Here is an 18,500-nt window from a genome sequence, read left to right as displayed (position 1 = left end):
CTCCATCCAACTAGGTAAATATCATTTACAAAAAAAAAACATCTCTTTTAAAGGGAAAAAATCCCCCTCTCCCTTCTAAGAACCCTCCTTCCCCAAGCAAAAATTCCGACTGTAAAATATCTCCCTCCCTCAAATATCCCCCAAAAATTACCCCCCCCCCCCGTTTCCGACCCCCCAAACCAAAAATATCTCCCTCAGTCAACACCCTCTCCCCCAGAAAAGATTCCTAATTATGAAGAAAATCTCCCTTCATCCAATCAAACTCCCTCCCAGAAGCAAATCCCTGCCATTAACCACCCCCTGTAAACGTCTCTACAAGAAACTCCCCCCTTCTCCAAAAGCAAATCCACCCCCTTTCCTTAACCCCCCACCAAAAGAAACTCCCCCAGGCTGGAATTCTCACTTCCTCCTTCCCAAAACAGAAAATTAATGCCTCCCCACTTATCAGACCTCAGATTCAGCATGGTACAGAAGTAGGAAAATTTCTGTGTCCCCAGTCTCCCTTCGGCTGTGTCATATGATACCTCGAGGAGGAGTCTAGGAGTTCCCTGAACTGTGCACTGTCAATTGCTGTCATCTGAGACTTTCCAGTAATTTCATGCTTTTCAGGGGGACCCCTTATTAAACTAAGGGGATGGGGCACAATAGAAGGGTGGCTGGCTGCTGCACTCTGAAACTCTGATTGTTTCTACTGTGCTATTGCTGAGGCTAAACATCAGGGACACTGCCTGGGCATTTTGCCAGGTTGCTCTGGGGGAGGGGGGGTTGTACACCCCTAATCCCCCTTATCTACGCCCCGGTATACCTGACTGTGGTTTGGTTTCAACAGAACCCCTCAATTTCCACTTCTTGATTAAAGTTTGAACACTGCTGATTGACATTCTCAGTTCCCTGGATATAATTTTATATCCCATTCCTGTTTTATACAGTTCAACTAAATTTCCCCGCAGATCCATTGACAATTCTTTTGCTTTCGCCATGACTCAGAATCCAGAAACATCAGTGCAGCACCGGATGAAAGATGCAAGGGTCTGGCAGGAGTCCAGAAACTCATTGACCTTTTATACACACTAATTACAAGCAAATAGATCACAGGTGAGGATGGTTACCTTTAATAGCCATTCAAACCCCTTTGTATCACCTTGTGTGCATATTATCAGGCCAAATCACCAGGGTATATAAACTTTTGATCAGGGTAATTTGGGTAGTTTCTGTTGTCATATTTTAAGAAGAGTAAACACAGTTGATTGATAATAAAATGCTTCAGCCAAACACTAACCATGAGTGAAAGAAAAGTTTGTGTGTTATCCTTCATATTCTCTGAAAAATGGCCAAGAAATCATAAATTCTGAAAACTTAATGAGCACAACTACTCACTTAAATTGCCCCAGTAACTATTACTCCCAGATAGAAATAAAATGCTCCAGGTGAGTTAAGTATGCCTGATAGGAAATCCAATCGAGTGCTAGCCCCGGCCCACCTCCGAAATGGCTGCACATTGGTAGATTCCAAATACCATTTATTAGTCACCAAAGTGACACCAGGGGACATCAACACACAGCCTTGTAGACACGTTACACACAGTACAATTGTGCTTAATCAATTGTGCTTAATCATTACCAGGTTTAATAAGTACCAGGTAATGATTAAGCACAATTGTACTGGGTGAAACGCTTCTACAAGACTGTGTGTTGGTGTCCCCTGTTGTCACTTTGGTGATTAATAAACGGCATTTGGAATCTACCGATGTGCAGCCATTTCTTCTTTATTTTAAACTTTCACTATCAGACTGCTGGTGTTAAGACTGTTGTACCAGAGCATGAAAATCTCTGCACAGTTTTGAGTGTATAATGCAACACATTCTGGTCACAGCAGTGGAGTTTTGAGAGTTTATCACAATGTGACACCTTTTTTTTTTATCAAAGCATACCCAGCAGAAAGTTGACTGGTTGACAAAATCCTCTGTATCTTGTTTCTCTTAAGTGCAGAACAGCTTGTTGACTGCCAGCATTACTCTTCCCACTCCTGCTCTCTGGAGCTGTTCTGTAACACCATGTAGCACCCTGGGTAAATTTTGATTTGGCTTGCTCTGTAATCAGAGGAGCAGTGATCATTTACCTTGACCTACTCATGGTTTCACAGGCTAGGAATTTGATTGTTTCACCCCGCCTATCAGAGAAGTTTCCAGAGCTTATGGTAGGAAACTTAAATGACTTTCCTAAATATTTACTATGCCCTGGCCAATCCCTGGGGAGATGTGCTTAGAAGGTGGTTTGGAAAGGGGTAAATAAGCTGAAGCTTTGACAAGGTTGTCATTTTTGATCTGTGAGCTTCTGGGGGCTCCTTGCCCCTGAGGCACCTGTTGACTGAATACTAGACCTCACTATTAAGGGATTGAGTCTGAGAAGCTGGCTGCTTTAGGAGTAGAGAACTTGGCTGACTCCTCTGCAGATACATATTTCATGGTCCCCAGCTATGAGATGTTAACTATTATGGAGCTAGCTCAAAGTCCCCAGCCATAAAACTTTAACTATTCTGGAGCTATTTCATGGTTCACAGCTATGAGACTTTAACTAATTTGGAGTTACCTCATGGTCCCCAGTTAAATAGACTGCTCTGTAAACTACCATATGGTTCCTAGCTGTAAGAGCTTGACTCTCCTACTTTTACCAAGAGAAGAGTGTCCTCTGCCAGTTGTTCATAGGCATTTTGGAGTATGCCATACCCCCTCACCCCTCTCTTGTTAAATTTCTTTAGCGATAAACATAAAAAGACATCCCCTAGACCAGTGATGGTGAATCTTGATGTTTTGGAACTACATTTTCCATGATGCTCATGCACTCTGCAGTGTAGCTGAGCATCATAAGAAATGTAGTTCCAAAACATCTTGGGTGCCAAGGTTCGCCATCACTGCCCTAGACTGTTTAATGAAGCTGGAGAGAAATGACTGTTGCTTATGTTACTGGCAACCACTGTACTACATAGGGAGAACCCATTTAATTCTCAGAGGCCCCTTCAAGGGTAGTGCCACGTTCATGCACAGCTTTTACAAATCCCCTATAAACCTACAGTGCCTTGCAAAAGTATTCACCCCCCTTGGCTTTTTACTTATTTTGTTACATTATAGCCTTTAGTTCAATGTTTTTTAAGCTGAATTGTATGTGATGGATCAGAACACAATAGTCTAAGTTGTTGAAGTAAAATTAGAACAATACATACATGAAACTATTTTTCAGAAATAAAAAAATGATAATTGGCATTTGCATATGTATTCACCCCCTTTGTTATGAAGCCTATAACAAGCTCTGGTGCAACCAATTTCCTTCAGAAGTCACATAATTAGTGAAATGATGTTCACCTGTGTGCAATCTAAGTGACACATGATCTGTCATTACATATACACACATTTTTGAAAGGCCCCAGAGGCTGCAACACCTAAGCAAGGGGCACCATTAATCAAACATTGCCATGAAGACCAAGGAACTCTACAAACAGGAGAGGGACAATGTTGTTGAGATGTACAAGTCAGGGTTAGGTTATAAGAACATATACAAATCTTTGATGATCCCTAGGAGCACAATCAAATCTATCATAACCAAATGGAAAGAACATGACATAACAGCAAACCTGCCAAGAGGTAAGGTAACACTGGAGGAGCTGCAGAGTTCCACAGCAGAGACTGGAGTATCTGTACATAGGACGACAATAAGCTGTACGATCCATAGAGTTGGGCTTTATGGCAGAGTGGCCAGAAGGTAGCCATTACTTTCAGCAAAAAACTAATTGGCATGTTTTGAGTTTGCAAAAAGGCATGTGGGACTACCAAAATGTATGGAGAAAGGTGCTCTGGTCTGATGAAACTAAAATTGAACTTTTTGGCCATCAAAGAAAACGCTATGTCAAATCACATCACCCAAAGAACACCATCTCCACAGTGAAACATAATGGTGGTAGCATCATGCTGTGGGGATGTTTTTCAGAAGTCGGGACTGGGAAACTGGTCAGAGTTGAGGGAAAGATGGATGGTGCTAAATACAGGGATATTCTTGAGCAAAACCTGTACCACTCTGTGTATGATTTGAGGCTAGGACGGAGGTTCACCTTCCAGCAGGACAATGACCCCAAACACACTGCTAAAGCAACACTTGAGTGGTTTAAGGGGAAACATGTAAATGTGTTGGAATGGCCTAGTCAAAGCCCAGACCTCAATCCAACAGAAAATCTGTGGTCAGACTTAAAGATTGCTGTTCACAAGTGCAAACCATCCAACTTGAAGGAGCTGGAACAGTTTTGCAAGGAGGAATGGGCAAGAATACCAGTGGTAAGATGTGGCAAGCTCATAGAGACTTATCCAAAGTGACTTGGAGCTGTGATAGCTGCAAAAGGTGGCTCTACAAAGTATTAACTTTAGGGGGGTGAATAGTTATGCACATTGACTTTTTCTGTTATTTTGTCCTATTTGTTGCTTTCTTCGCAATAAAAAAAAAAAACATCTTCAAAGTTGTGGGTATGTTCTGTAAATTAAATGATGCAAATCCTCAAACAATCCATGTTAATTCTAGGTTGTGAGGCAACATAACATGTAAAATGCCAATGCGGGGGCTGGGGGGGGGAATGAATACTTTTGCAAGGCACTGTATAACTTAAAAGATTTTAGTATTTTTAACAGACCCCAAAAGCCCCATGAAAACTGCCTCTCTCTGCTATATGTTTTTTTTTTTCATTTTGCCTTTGTTAAAGTGGTTGTAAATATCTCCTAAACTTACACGGTTTAGGAGATATTTACAAAAAGACAGGCACCGCTGTCTACGGCGATACCCGGAAGAAGATGGACGCTCCGTGCTACAGGAGACAGCGGTGACATCGCTGGTTCCTGTGTCAGGTAAGTGACACATAATGGGCTACTATGTGATGCATAGTAGCCTATTATGCTTTACCTTTGCAGGGAGACAAAGAAAAAGTAAACCCATCAGGGTTTACTTCCTCCTTAAATGTCCACCATGGCAGTGCATTGTTTGCTATGCCTCTTCATTGACAATAGTATGTTTATTAGCCCCACAAGAATAACACATTTATTTTTAAGATTCGACCCCTGTAGACTTCAGTGGGATTGAGGGAAAAGTTTAGATTTTTCTAATTTAAAGGACGTTTTGCAAAATTGGACCCAGGCCAATTTGATCATACCTATTGAATTTTTTTTTTTTTAAATGTTACATCGTTTTCCAGCCCTGCTGCTTGCAGTCTGCCAAAGTCTATGTGGCAGGCTGAAATATGCTGTGGCTGGATAGGGCTGAATGCTGTACCTATTGGTACTCACATTTAGGGTCCTTTGCAGTCAGGGTATTTGTCCATGAACGTACAGGACCCATAACGCATGATTTGGCACATGTTCTCCTGGCCTACAGGTGTGACTGGGGCTTAATCACTTACCACCTAAGAGTATTAATAAAAATTTCACACAGTTACATATGATAGTATACCAAAAAGTGACAATGTACGCCAGTATAGCAATGTTTTAATGCATCACTTCTCTATCTCAATGCAGCCTTCTGATCCAATATTTCAGTCTACATTTATTTGTAATGCTCCTATCAAACGTCAAATGTGTTTTAGTATGTTGGCCAATGATAGGCAGGGAGGAGAAAAGCAAATGAAGTTCAGTGATTTGCAATACCCAAATAAACAAAGAGGGTGGATATTCTTTCTTAAAGCTTATAGGCTGGGGAAACTGTGGTTATCTGACGAGCCCCAAATCAGTGTGTTTGATAAATATGTAAACCGCCCCTAACAAATTGCTTAAGCCATGGATAGTATTCAAGAGCATCTGAAGTGTATTAGCTAAACACACATGTTTTTCTGTCATGTCCATTTATTTAGCGTAACATCAGAGAGACGGACGAATTACCAGTAGTGATGCAACTTCCAGAAAAAACACTAATTGTTGCCAGAAAATGAAAAGGATTGGTCTGTAATGTTAACATGCATTTGAAAAGTACAAAAAATGCAAGCTCCCTGGTAATTTCATTGGCCTTAACACTACTTTATTAAACATTGCAGAACGAATATCCTTATACTTGTTTCAGGTCATGTGTTAAAGCATTTTCCAAAGAGAAGGTAAAACCACGGCAGCCCCATGTTTCTCTCATGACCAGTGGTCTTTAAATATAAGCTTTAAACACTTTAACTGCAGAGAGAAGATTTGAAATAAAGGGAGAGCATGGATGTGATCGTAGTAGTTATTTTTCTTTCCTTGAACTACACATGGTGTTACCGCTGACATTTTGGCTTCACGTGGTCCCTAAAACATAATTTGACAGGCAATGTTCACTTGATTTCCTAAAGTAGTAGATACTGTTCACTTAGGTGAAATAAGGTGAAGATATGTTCATTTTGAACACCCAATCATATGCAAGGGACGTAGGATATTGTATCTGGCACTTGATTGGATTTTTGATGTGTACGCAGCCTTGTTTACCAAGCTCAGTGAACATTCATCCATTGTCCAAAAACAATACAGTTCACAAAGGGTTGCATCTTCTAGGACTCACAAGACCTGAATTTCTCTACCGAAGGTGTGCATATTAAAATTATTTCTGCAGACAGTGCAGACTGGTGATTGACATGTAGAATGAAAGGGAGATAATATGAAGGTTTTGCCTCCTTCTTGACCAGGGCATTATTCGATATTCAGCACTGTACTACAATAACTGGTAATATAGGCTTACCTGTATAACAGAGTTTACTATCACTTTAAGAGGACACGCAAGTCAATCTCATGATCAGTGTTGGTGAAGAACCTTTTATTTACAGTTTCATTTTCACTTTAGCCATATTGTTTTGGGAGAGCTTAGTCTGTAGGCTGTTTATTAATCTATTAGTAACCCATTCTATTCAAATCATCAAGATCACTTGTACCCAAACAGAATACCTCATAATATGTGTTTACTAGGGATGCACCGATACCAATACCAGTATTGGTGCTGCTACGAGGCATTTGAGCGAGTATCAGTACTCACCCAGATGCTTTGGATACCGAGCATATACTTTGTGGTGCTGAGGACTAAACAGACTGGTGACATTGGGTGGGTGGATCGGGGGCCTGTACATGGAGGTGGTGGTGTGCCGGTGGGGCGATGTGGCTCACAGGTTTCATAATCGGCTCTGCTGGGCCTGGTGGGGTGGGCGGGTGCCTCTGGCCAAGGGGCTCCTGGGGGTGGGCGGTGAGCTGATAAATCACGGATCATTTGGCTCTTCCTCGTTGGTTTGCCACACAGCACTGTCTCCATAGTCAAGCACTTCTGCCTGCTCCTGGCGTTTCCCCTGGCCAGCGTGGAGGAGCTGTCAATTCCGGGTGCGCCGGGCTTTGCCAGCTCCAACCATCAATCTGGCATCCATTGGGCTCCAGGGTTGGGGGCGTCTGTTCACTCTGCCTGGCTCAGTGGAGTCGGATGTTGAGCCTGTGGGTAGCAGTGCCTCACTGGCACGCTGCCGTCTCCCTGCATGGGCTTGTGGTCTGTTTGCAACACACATACACTTATTTTCAGTGCGATTTGCACTTTTTTTGTATTGGCGTAAATTGCACTGCAATGTATCGGTATTCAGTATCAGCGAGTACTTGATCGAAAATATCAGTACTCATACTTGCTGATAAAAAAATGATATCAGTGCAACTTTAGTGTTGACTCTAATTCTTGCAACAGAAATCATTAGTTATAGAAAGAGTATTAAGAGAATATGATTGCATTTGGTTTTAGCTGATTGTTTCTTTGACAAGGTTCACTTTGAAGTTATACTTTTCCATGTGCAGTCTAAACAAAACAGACAGTGAAACATTGTGACCCTTCCTAGTGCCCTTGAGGACTATTTGAAGAGTCAGAACACAAACATTTACTACAAAATGTGCAAACTCTTCTAAAGAGGAGCACAAGCTACCTTCATTTCACATGAAAAGCAAACAAAAAGCTGATTACAAACTCAAAGCAGCATTAGGATAATTTCAACAACATAAACTGTCATGAACTGCCGAAGTAAATCAAAATCCAAACACTAAAACCTCATATACATGTTAATACATTTATTTCAATATTTTTTTTTTTAATATTTTGAAACCTACAGCTTTTATTAAAATAATACCTGGTGATCCTTCCATCAAAGTCTGTGTTTAGGCACTCATCGTTTCAGGGCATAGCCAGGTGCCTGGCTAAGAATGGAGAATGAGAGTAACACTGGCTGTACCTGCTATCCGTTGCTGCTGCTCTGCAGTGCTGAACTGGTTAACAGCTAGAGGAGCTAGAGCTTCTGAGCAGGAAGAGATCATGGCTACCCACGGGTTCAAAAATTTCTTTCCTCCCGCTCCTTTCCCTTCTGGGAAACCATCCGAGAAACACACAATGCACCGGCTAGAGAGCATTATTGTTTCCTTCAATTAAAACACTGGATTACTGCCTTGCGCCGCACGTCCACTTACCCATTTCAAAATACTTTTTTTGAACACGCATGTCAGCATGCCCCTGGGTCCCCCGGCCTCATCTCGGCTATCTATGCAGCCTTGAATGGACGTCCGTCATCAGCACTCTTCTCTTATATGGCCCAATGGGAAAGGGACCTCCAGGCTCCCATAGACCTGGAAGACTGGAGTAAGGCCTGGAGAATGGTAGCCAAATGCTCGTTCAATACAAACACCCTAGAAGCAGCATATAAGGTCCTATTCCGATGGTACTGGGTTCCGGCCCACACAGCTCAGGCCTTTCCAGGAAGTACTGATAGATGCTTTCACAACTGTGGACAGCGGGGTGATGTTATACACACCTAGTGGTCCTTCCCAAGACTAGTGGGGTTCTGGTCTAGGGTTTTTGGCTTACTGCAGATACTCTTCCATCTAACAGTCCGAAGGGATGCCAGGCTAGCTGTACTACATTGTGCAATACCTGGTGTGTTCGCTCGTCAACAAAAGCTGGCCACTTACCTCTTTATAGTGGCTAAACAAACTATAGCTCAAGCCTGGTAGACCCAATGAGTAGATTCCAAAGTGGTGAGGACACATATGACTGCTATGTTACTTCAGGAACGAATGTCCAGCATTGTGAATGCTTTCTCAATATCTGGGAGCCATAGATCTCTTGATGAGTTTCCCACACTCCAAGCATCCTGTCTGGGCCTTGTCTGACTCCCTTATGTGAGGCGCCCGCATCCGAGATTTCTCGTTCCTCTCCCCTCTCTCCTATCTCTGACCTCCTTCTTTCTGCCTTTTAACTCTTCTTGCTTTTCTTTCTAGTTTCTCACTATTCTGACTCCTACCGCTGCCTCCCATGGAGGGGGGTTGCTGGAGAAGGGCTTTCCCTTCGGCGACGAATTTGGGGATAGGGCACTTTATACAGTAGTCATTTTTTGATACTATCCCCAGGGCCGTCTTTAATATTGATTGGACCCTGGGCAAACATTTTAATGCCCAACCCCCCCCCCCCCCCCAGCTAGACTCAAAATGAGTTTACGTCAGCAGATCAGGTAGCGATTGTGATTGGTTGATAGAGGTTACAGCACATCATTTCCGCTTGCTGATTGGTTGCTAGAGGTTACAAAACATTACTGCTCATTAATTGGTTTCTTGAGGTTACTGCAAATCATTATTGCTCACTGATTGGTTGCTAGAGGTTACTGCACATCATAACCTCTGCATCAAATTGCGGGTGTGGCTAAACTGCACTAGCATTGAGGGGTGCACTATGTACAGAGTGCATAGTTGAAAGCTGTGCTACATACACACAGGGTTGAAGGGTGCACTATGTACAGAATGCAGCATTCAGGGGTATGCTAGGTACAGAGTGCAGGGATGCGCTATTTACAGAGTGCAGGGTTGGGGGGATGCTAGGTGCAAAGTGCAAGGTTGAGGGGTGCGCTATGTGCAGAATTCTGCGTTGAGGGGTATGCTACTTTCAGAGTGCAGGGTTGAGGGGAACACTATGTGCAGAGTATCTTCTGCTAATTCACAGAGTTAAAGGTACCTATGCTAGTGTTGTTATAAGTGCTCGCAATAATTTTCACTCAACCAGGTATGTCAAAAGGGCTAAGGTTCTTAGGCCAAAAAGTTTGAAAAAAAAATGTCTTTACTTAGTTTCTGTCAGTAAATTTTGTAACTAAATAATTTTTCTCCTTCACTGATGTGCGCTGATGAGGCGGCACTGATGGGCACTGATAGGCTGAAGTGGTGGGCATTGATGAGGTGGCACTTATGGGCACTGATGAGATGACAATTATGGGCACTGATTAGGTGGCATTGATGAGAACTCGGAGGCACTAATATGACTCACTTATGGGCACTGATGATCAGTGCCCTGATTACATGTGTAGATGTCCCCTTGTGAGGAGATGCCACTGATTGGCTCTCCTCTCCACACACTCTGTCAGTGTGAGGCGGGTGACTAGTGACGATTACTGGCATCTCCGTGTTTACATGTGACCGGCTGTGATTGGACATAGCCGATCACATGGTTAAAGAGCCGCGGAAGCAACCTAGCAACATGGCGTGGCCGCATTCGTCACACCGCACGCCCCTGCAAGAGCTGCCATTCCGGGACACCATCATATGACGTCATCCCAGAACGAGAGCCGCACCACCTCGCCGTCATTTGACCGCGGGCAGTGGCAACTGGTTAAACAAGCACAGATATTTCAGTCACATAACCTAGATTTGTGCACCCCCTCTGTATGATTTTTTCCCTCACATACGCAGTGGTTGAAAAATAATGCTTTTGGGACTTCATTTGCCACTTCCTCAGGAAATGAATAGGTTATGTATAAATTGCAATGTAACATTAAAGTATATGTGAACCTTTACCTTGTAAAATAAGACATTACGTTTAACATAGAAATGAAAGTCACATGAAAATCATAGTCATAGAAATGAAAGTCACATCATTTGTGTGTACATATATATGGAAAAAACAGCAACGCACTCATCTTCCTAGTGAATGGCTGTTCAAAGCCAGAAAACTGACCACGCTGGAATGGATGAGGTTCTTTGCTTAGCTTGGTCAGTTTGAAATAGGAAAGCAGGGGGACTGCCAGCAGTTTTGCCAACCAAAAGTATTTTTACTGGCAGACATTAAAAAATGGCCACTTTTCTCCTGCCAGTAAATGTCGGTTACTGGAAAATGTGCCAGTAAAAAAAGATGGCTGTGACACTTGGTTCAGAACTGCGTATCCGAGTGCCTGCTACCGTGTGTTCGGGCGTTGCTGACAGGGAGCGAGTCTGGTGGAGGCATTGCCTGAGCGTGCCATGTGATGTTGTACGCAGGTCTGTAAGACAGGAGCAAGGCAAGCCGGGAGTGGGACTGTCAGTGCGGTGTGGACTGGAGTGAACTGAAGGGACCACCTGGCATGGAGAGAGACTGTCACTGTTCTCAGGAGGGGACGTGTCATGTGGGTGAGGTGTCATCATCTGTGCTGATGCACACTGCTGTCAGTGTCACTGTGATAGTCAATTTAATGTGTGTGTGTGTGCCCATACTAATTTCTTGCCCTCCTGAGTCCTGTCCCTAAGCTACTTACTTACTATATCGAAAATAAAATAGGATATATGTTTTTTGCCTTAGTATCTACCTTAACTCACATGGCTAACTGTATATTGTACTTAGTAAATAAGCAATATTGTGCTAAGTGCATATAGAGTAAATTTAATTATGTAAGTGACACGGATGATCCGTGATCGACAGCAGCTCTCACAACAATGTACATTTCATAATAAAAATTTAAATCCAAACGTGTAGTGCTGTCAAACCATGACCTTAATGATTAAAGTGAAAAAAAAACAAAAAAAATCTAATATAATGCAATAAAGATGAAAAAATGTAAAGGGGAAAAAGAAAAATTATTATTAATAGTCCAAATATCCCAATTCCACATCCATAAAGTAAACTCAAAACATGTGCTGATCCAATGTTCATTTTGTGAAGACACCCGGTGATCCCCACAGGATAGACAGGGTAAGTATATCTGCTTTTGGGACCCTCCAGGGTCTATCTGTGCATTAGGCTACTTTCACAGTGAGGCGCTTTACAGGCGCTACAGTGCTAAAAATAGTATCTGCATAGTGCCTGTAAAGAGCCGCTCCTGTCTCTGCAGTGGAGCGGTGCACTTGCAGGACGGCAAGCCACATCTTTTCACCGCTGTAAAGTGCCCCTGCCCATTGAAAACAATAGGGCAGGGATGCCAAACCGCAGTTTTAACCCCCCACTAGCTCCCGAAAAAGGGTTAAAACCACCGGCAAAGCGCCGCTGCAGCAGCGCTTTGCCGGCAGTTTGGCATCGCTGCCCCATTGTTTTCAAAAACGTTCTAAAACGTCTGTAAAATGGCGCCCTGGGACACTTTGCAGACACTACAGCACTAAAAATAGCGCCTGCAAAGCGCCCTGAAAGAGCCGCTGCTGTCTCTCCAATGTGAAAGCCCCGAGGGCTTTCACACTGGAGCAGAGCGCTGGCAGGAGCGGTGCGCTAAAAAAACTCCTGCTAGCAGCATCTTTGGAGCAGTGAAGGAGCGGTGTATACACCGCTCCTTCACTGCTCCTGCCTATTGAAATCAATGGGGCAGAGCAGCTATACCGCTGGCAAAGCGCTGCAGCAGCGCTTTGCGGGTGGTTTTAACCCTTTCTCAGCCACTAACGGGGGTTAAAACTGCCCCGCCATCAGCCGTTTTACCGCCGATGCTGCCCCAGTGTGAAATGGGCCTTAGTGAGCTTTCACTCCTCACTATGGGCTCAACTGCATCTACTACCCAGCATGCTTAATTGGTGTATACTACACAGTTATCATCAGTTAAGGAAACTTCAGAGTCCAGCCACACATTCATCATATGAAAGAGGAAGATAAACTCATTGCTCAACATTTGTCAGAACACAGAGTCCCAGGCATGCTACTGACATGCCTGGGACTCTGAACTCTGACAAATGTTGAGCAATGAGTTTATCTTCCTCTTTCACATGATGAATGAGTGACCGGACTCTGAAGTTTCCTTAACTGATGATAACTATGGGGTATACATCTGTGGAATCAGATGTATGTAAGCAATAAGCAGGCTGGGTAGTGGATGTGGTTGAGCCCATAGTGAGGGGTGAAAGCTCACTAATGTGCAGATAGACCCTGGAGGGTCTTAAAATCTGGTAAGCTGATATACTTACCCTGTCTATCCTGTGGGGAGCCCCGGGTGTCTTCACAAATTGAACATTGGATCACCACATGCTTTGAGTTCACTTTATGGATGTGGAATTGGGACATTTTGACTATTAATAATCATTTTTCTTTTTTCCTTTTTCATTTTTTCATGTTTTCTTCTTTATTGCATTATTAGATTAGATGCTTTTTTGCACTTTAATCATTAAGGTCATGGTTTGAGAGCGCTGTACGTTATGATCTTAATTTGTATATTGTACTTGTTTGAACTCTAAACACTAAAATTTGCACTTAAAACTGTCATTTTGTAACTTTAGAAAATGGCAGTAAAACCTTGGCTGTGCCAGTAAATTGTGGGTGTTGTGTCAGTAAATTTCAATCTAGTAGGTTGGCAACACTGACTGGCAGGATCACCAGGTACATCACACAAAGGAAGCAATACAAGGAGAACAGGATGTGCATGGTACAACAAGTGCATGGTACAACAAGTGCATGGTACAACAGGCACATATTAGAAATATGAAATATTGGTGTAAGATATTCTTTAAGAGTACAGTAAACTAGCCATATCAAGAGCCCACCCTGGTGTGTTGCCATAGCGAATGAATATTTGCTGTTTTAACACTGATCCTCCTCCCAGCCAATCAGGAAGCTGGTCTGAAACCCGTCACCTGAAAGGATAGTTGAACCTATTGGATGCCTAGGAGGAGGGGAGGAGACGCACGGTGGAAGCAAGGAGGAGGAGAAAACACAGGAGCCCGATGCCCACCGCTGCCTGATACCAGCCGAAGCCTTATGGTTGCCACCTCATCCCTTTAAACCCAAACGCATATTAATTACACAGGTTCTGTGGCTGATTATGGTGGTAATTAAACTCACTTGGTGCCTTATCTGCGTTTAATTAACCTCAGAACCTGTGTAATTCAAAGGTGTTCAGGTTTAAAGGGATGAGGTGGAAACTCTACGATGCCTGCCGCTGCCTAATGCCTAATAATGCCCGCCGCTGCCCACTGCCATGTGATGCCCACCACCTAGATGGGATAAGTTCCAGAGGACCGACAGGCAGACAGCGATCGGGGGGAGGGGGGTGAAAAAAAAATCTGCCACTGGAGCTATCTATTTAAAACAGGAATATTATTGTTGTAGACATGATCTGCCTACACAACTAAAATGTGGCTAAATGGTAATTGTAAACCTGTGTAGCTTCCTCTGTCACCTAAACTCGCAGAGAATTACTACACTGTACTATATTGTACTACATTAGTACATCACCCTGTAGAAAGCGGTGGTGTACCATAATTTAAACAATGTGGCAAGGATAAAAATCATATGTAGAAAACTCATGGATCCTTACCTCAAATATGCGCAGGACCTTGGCCAGAGCTCCAACTTGTTCTTTGAGTGAAAAGATCAAAGAGATCCTGTTGTCTTTAGTGCTCTCTTCAATATAGTTAGAATTCTGCATACCAAGGACATTTTTGAGTTACTGAAAAGCTTTTCCTGAACAAACAACATTCCTAGAACACCAACAAACTGTAATACTCAAATTTAAACATAAAAACAAAAAAACTAATTAAAATTATAAAATATAAAGTTGAACCTCAAAAGTAATTCAATAAGATCTATTTATCACAGTCATTTCAATAGGGCCAACAATTTATGCAGTGCAGAGGTCTTTGAAGGCAGAGGCTGATGTAACTGTACACTGTTACATCAGCCTCTGCCTTCAAAGAGCTTACAATCTAGGGTCCCTATTTCACATACATACATACATACACACACTATAAAGCCAATTTAGACAGGAGCCAGTTAACCTCAACGCAAGCAAAGGGAGAACATGCAAATTCTATGCAGATAGTGTCCTGATCAGGATTTGTAGCCAGGGGCACCGTGCTGCAAGCCCGAAGTATTAACAACTAAACCACTGTGCTGTCCCATGTTCTATTAAAAATGAAGTATGCATGCAATGCATGCATCGTCACACAAGTGGATGGACTCAGGGCGCAGAGCTCTGCACCCTGAGCCCACACTTTTTTTAAGCCAATTAGAGCCTCAGGCTCTAATCATGTGCTTTGAAAAAAAAAAAAAGCACATTGGAATCCATGTGTCCGACACCCCACATGTAGATTAATGGGCTGGATGCATGGATTTGGGGGGCAGTGCCCGTCCCCCACTATAGACGGGTCGCCACTGCTGTAAGCTTCTTGAGGGCAGAAACTGGACTGTGAATCATGTACAGTATGTATGTGAAGTGCTGCGTAAATTGACGGCACTATATAAGTACCTGTAAATAAATAATATAATCAAGCTTGCATGAGCACAGGGCCTGCTGAAGTGAGAGGATGGCTCAGAACAATTCAGTGAAGTAAAGCAGAATGAAGTGAAGTCCTGCTTTAAACATCACCAGTATCCCTGTAACACATAATAAACTTTCTCGTGTTTGATGGGCTTTAAGTTTTTACCCGCTGTAAAGTCATCATTAAAAAGAAAGAAATGCCTCTGCAAGCCCAGCTATGTTGTGAAAGTAGCAGTTACTTCATCATTGTGCTGCACGTATCCTGTGTAGAGAGCAGAGCTGTGTCAGGGGCCTGGAGAAAACTATATGAGGGGGCGGATACATGACCAGTCACCCTGAACAAGGAAAGAGAGCAGCATTGACTGGTCTTTATTACTAGAAGTTCCTGCACAGAGACAAAGTTTTACCCTGAATTATTGGGGAGATTTCTTTAAAGCCCGACTCAAGCTTAAAGCGGAGTCCCACCCAAAAGTGGAACTTCCACTTTAAGCACTCCTCGGCCTCTCACATGCCACATTTGGCATGTCATTTTTTTTGGGAGGGGGTGGGTACCTTGTTTTAAGAGGGACACTTCCTGCTTCCATCTTTTGTCCGCCTAGGCATCTCCTTGCCCCCTAGGCAGCCCCTCCCTCTCTGCAATCTTCTGGGACATGTCACAGGTCCCAGAAGATTGCATGGCCTCTAGAAGAGTCGCATGCGGCTACCCAGCTGGGAAGCTGCAAGCTGTCAGGGTCGGATGCCCACAGATGCTATGACGGTGTCGTGGAGAGGAGGGGGAGAGGAGCGAGGCTCCAGGTGGCCACATCTCTGGACCGTAGGAAAGGTAAGTGTCTGTTTATTAAAAGTCAGCCACTACACTTTTTGTAGCGACTGACTTTTCATAAACTAAAAAACAAGTGGAACTCCACTTTAAAAATGATCCCTTGCAGTGGAGTTGTGAAAGCATTGCAATGGTTAATTACTTGTTTAGTTTGAGGAAGAGGGAAAGCACTTTTATTTTCCTGATCCTATACCTCCCCAACCCACTGTAGAGAAGAAGAAGCTGTGGGAACCTGTCCAGCAGCGTGGAGCAGCAGAGGATTGGGCAAGTACATATTGTATAGTCATAATAACATTACCCTAGCCCTAAAAAAGCTATTACCCTTGCAGTGCAGGTATATTAAAAATAATTACCCTCCCTTCTTCTTCTTCTGGTGATGGCTTTAAAATTATGAAATTCCCATTACTTTGTGTCCCAGTTAAAATGGCCAACAGGATAAATAGAGAGGGTGAATCTACCTAGCTAGGACACAGACAACAATAAAAACCTGACAGGTACTCTAACCAAAAATTGAAACATTTTGGCTACTGTATTTTAAGATGTGCTAACCTAGGGATGCTGCATGTCAAAAAAGATGAATACTAACCTTTTTCCATTTTTTTCCATACAAGGGGCAATTAAAGAGTAGTAGGGGTTTTGTTTTGCTCTGTGAAGAGCAATCCAAAGCTGGATCACTTTATATCCTGTGAGAGCAAGGGGAGAGGAGAGCGCCACTGCAGATGCGCACAGCACTAGATCAAGTGAGGACTCTAGTAAGTGTTAGGGAGGGGGCAGCAATACAGCTAGTGGGATATTTATTATTTTTAAGCAAGGAATGCATTAAGGTAAATATGATTTGAGATTATAACCACTTTAATAATTTAATTTAATAACATAGTGCATATAACAATGTATTACTGTAACAAATGTCAGCCGATCAGAGTTTAGCTTTTGGTGGTGCTGAGTGAGCAGAAAAATTTCTGATTGGCTGTTACAGCAAGAAAATATGTTGGCACGTGTTTCTCTTATTTAATTATAAAGTGCATACTGGGAGAGCAGCAACATTTCTGATTGTTAATACTAACTAATATGATTAAATAATTTATTTAATATATATCTACGGCGGTTCTTAATAATGTATTTTGCATGGACTAGTGTGTTTTCTTTTGTAGATCAAAATATATAATATATTATAATAATATATATAATATTAATATATATATGGGTTCTTCACAAAGTTTATTTTATTATTTTATATATCTATGACGGTTCTTAAAAAAGTTTCTGCACTTTTTCAAAGTCTATTAAATTTAAAAAAGTTTCTGTACTTTTTCAGTCTATTAAATATAAAAACGTTTCTGCACTTTTTCAAAGTCTATTAAATATAATATAATATATATATATAACTTTTTTATATTTAATAGCCTTTTAAAAAGTGCAGAAACTTTTTTAAGAACCCTCGTAGATATATAAAATAAACTTTGTGAAGAACCCATATATATATATTAATATTATATATATTATTATAATATATTATATATTTTGAGCTACATGCAAAATACATAAAAAAAAAACACATTCTGCAATTATTACTTGCAGTACAAAGGTTACATTTCAAATGCTAGTTTTGTGTTATTTTGCAATACTTAATTTTAGAATAAAACATAAACCTTGTAACATAAGCACAAACACTGGTTAAATACACTGACAAAGTTTTTCAACTTACATAGGTATGTCCTCCATTCATCTTGCTTGTATCTACATTCATTTTGCTAGTGGTGGTCTCAGAAGAGCAGAGGTCAGCCAATGCACCTGTGCAAGATCTGTGACAAAATGCAGCAGCAGAGTATTTAAAGCCCTTCTCTTTCCTCAAAAATCCAGCCTGTTTAATGTTCTTCACCAAAGCTTCTCCAATCACCGGTCTGCCTAAGGAGGCGCTGCCATCATGTGACTGGCTGGATGTGGACATCGCCTCCTCACTTATCTGTGTTCATGGAATGATACAAATGGCTTTCATAAACACAACCAACAAATTGCAAAAATTGCTGCCTGTTTTTCATCCAAAACATATGTCATGTAATCTGTGTTGCAGTAAAATGCTGTTAATTGTCTTAATTTAGAATGCTCTTTCATTTGGAGACTCGTGTAACAGAAAAATTATGGTCTTCTACGCTTTACCATATTATATAGTGGTGTAGCATCTGCTATCTTTATCTATTACCAGTAATTTATATTAATATGA

General features: G+C 42.1%; 1 protein-coding gene across 2 annotated transcripts in view; it reads right to left on the bottom strand.

The window, feature by feature from the left end:
- Window positions 1-18,242, bottom strand: part of PAH (phenylalanine hydroxylase) — a 100,709-nt gene extending 82,467 nt beyond the window's left edge. For both annotated transcript variants that reach the window (XM_077472180.1, XM_077472181.1), the window contains exons 1-2: window positions 17,985-18,242; window positions 14,518-14,622 (exon numbers count right to left, since the gene is read on the bottom strand). In XM_077472180.1, the coding sequence (XP_077328306.1) occupies window positions 14,518-14,622; window positions 17,985-18,227 (348 nt within the window). In that variant the 5' untranslated portion in view covers window positions 18,228-18,242. The remainder of the gene's footprint in view (window positions 1-14,517; window positions 14,623-17,984) is intronic.
- Window positions 18,243-18,500: the final 258 nt, after the last annotated feature.

This window comes from Lithobates pipiens, unplaced genomic scaffold (assembly GCF_037356315.1).
Source record: "Lithobates pipiens isolate NorthernLeopardFrog02 unplaced genomic scaffold, aLitPip1_a1.2 Scaffold_8, whole genome shotgun sequence".
Taxonomy (NCBI): domain Eukaryota; kingdom Metazoa; phylum Chordata; class Amphibia; order Anura; family Ranidae; genus Lithobates; species Lithobates pipiens.
Note: the sequence above shows the minus strand (reverse complement) of the source record. Positions and strands in the feature narration are given on the sequence as shown.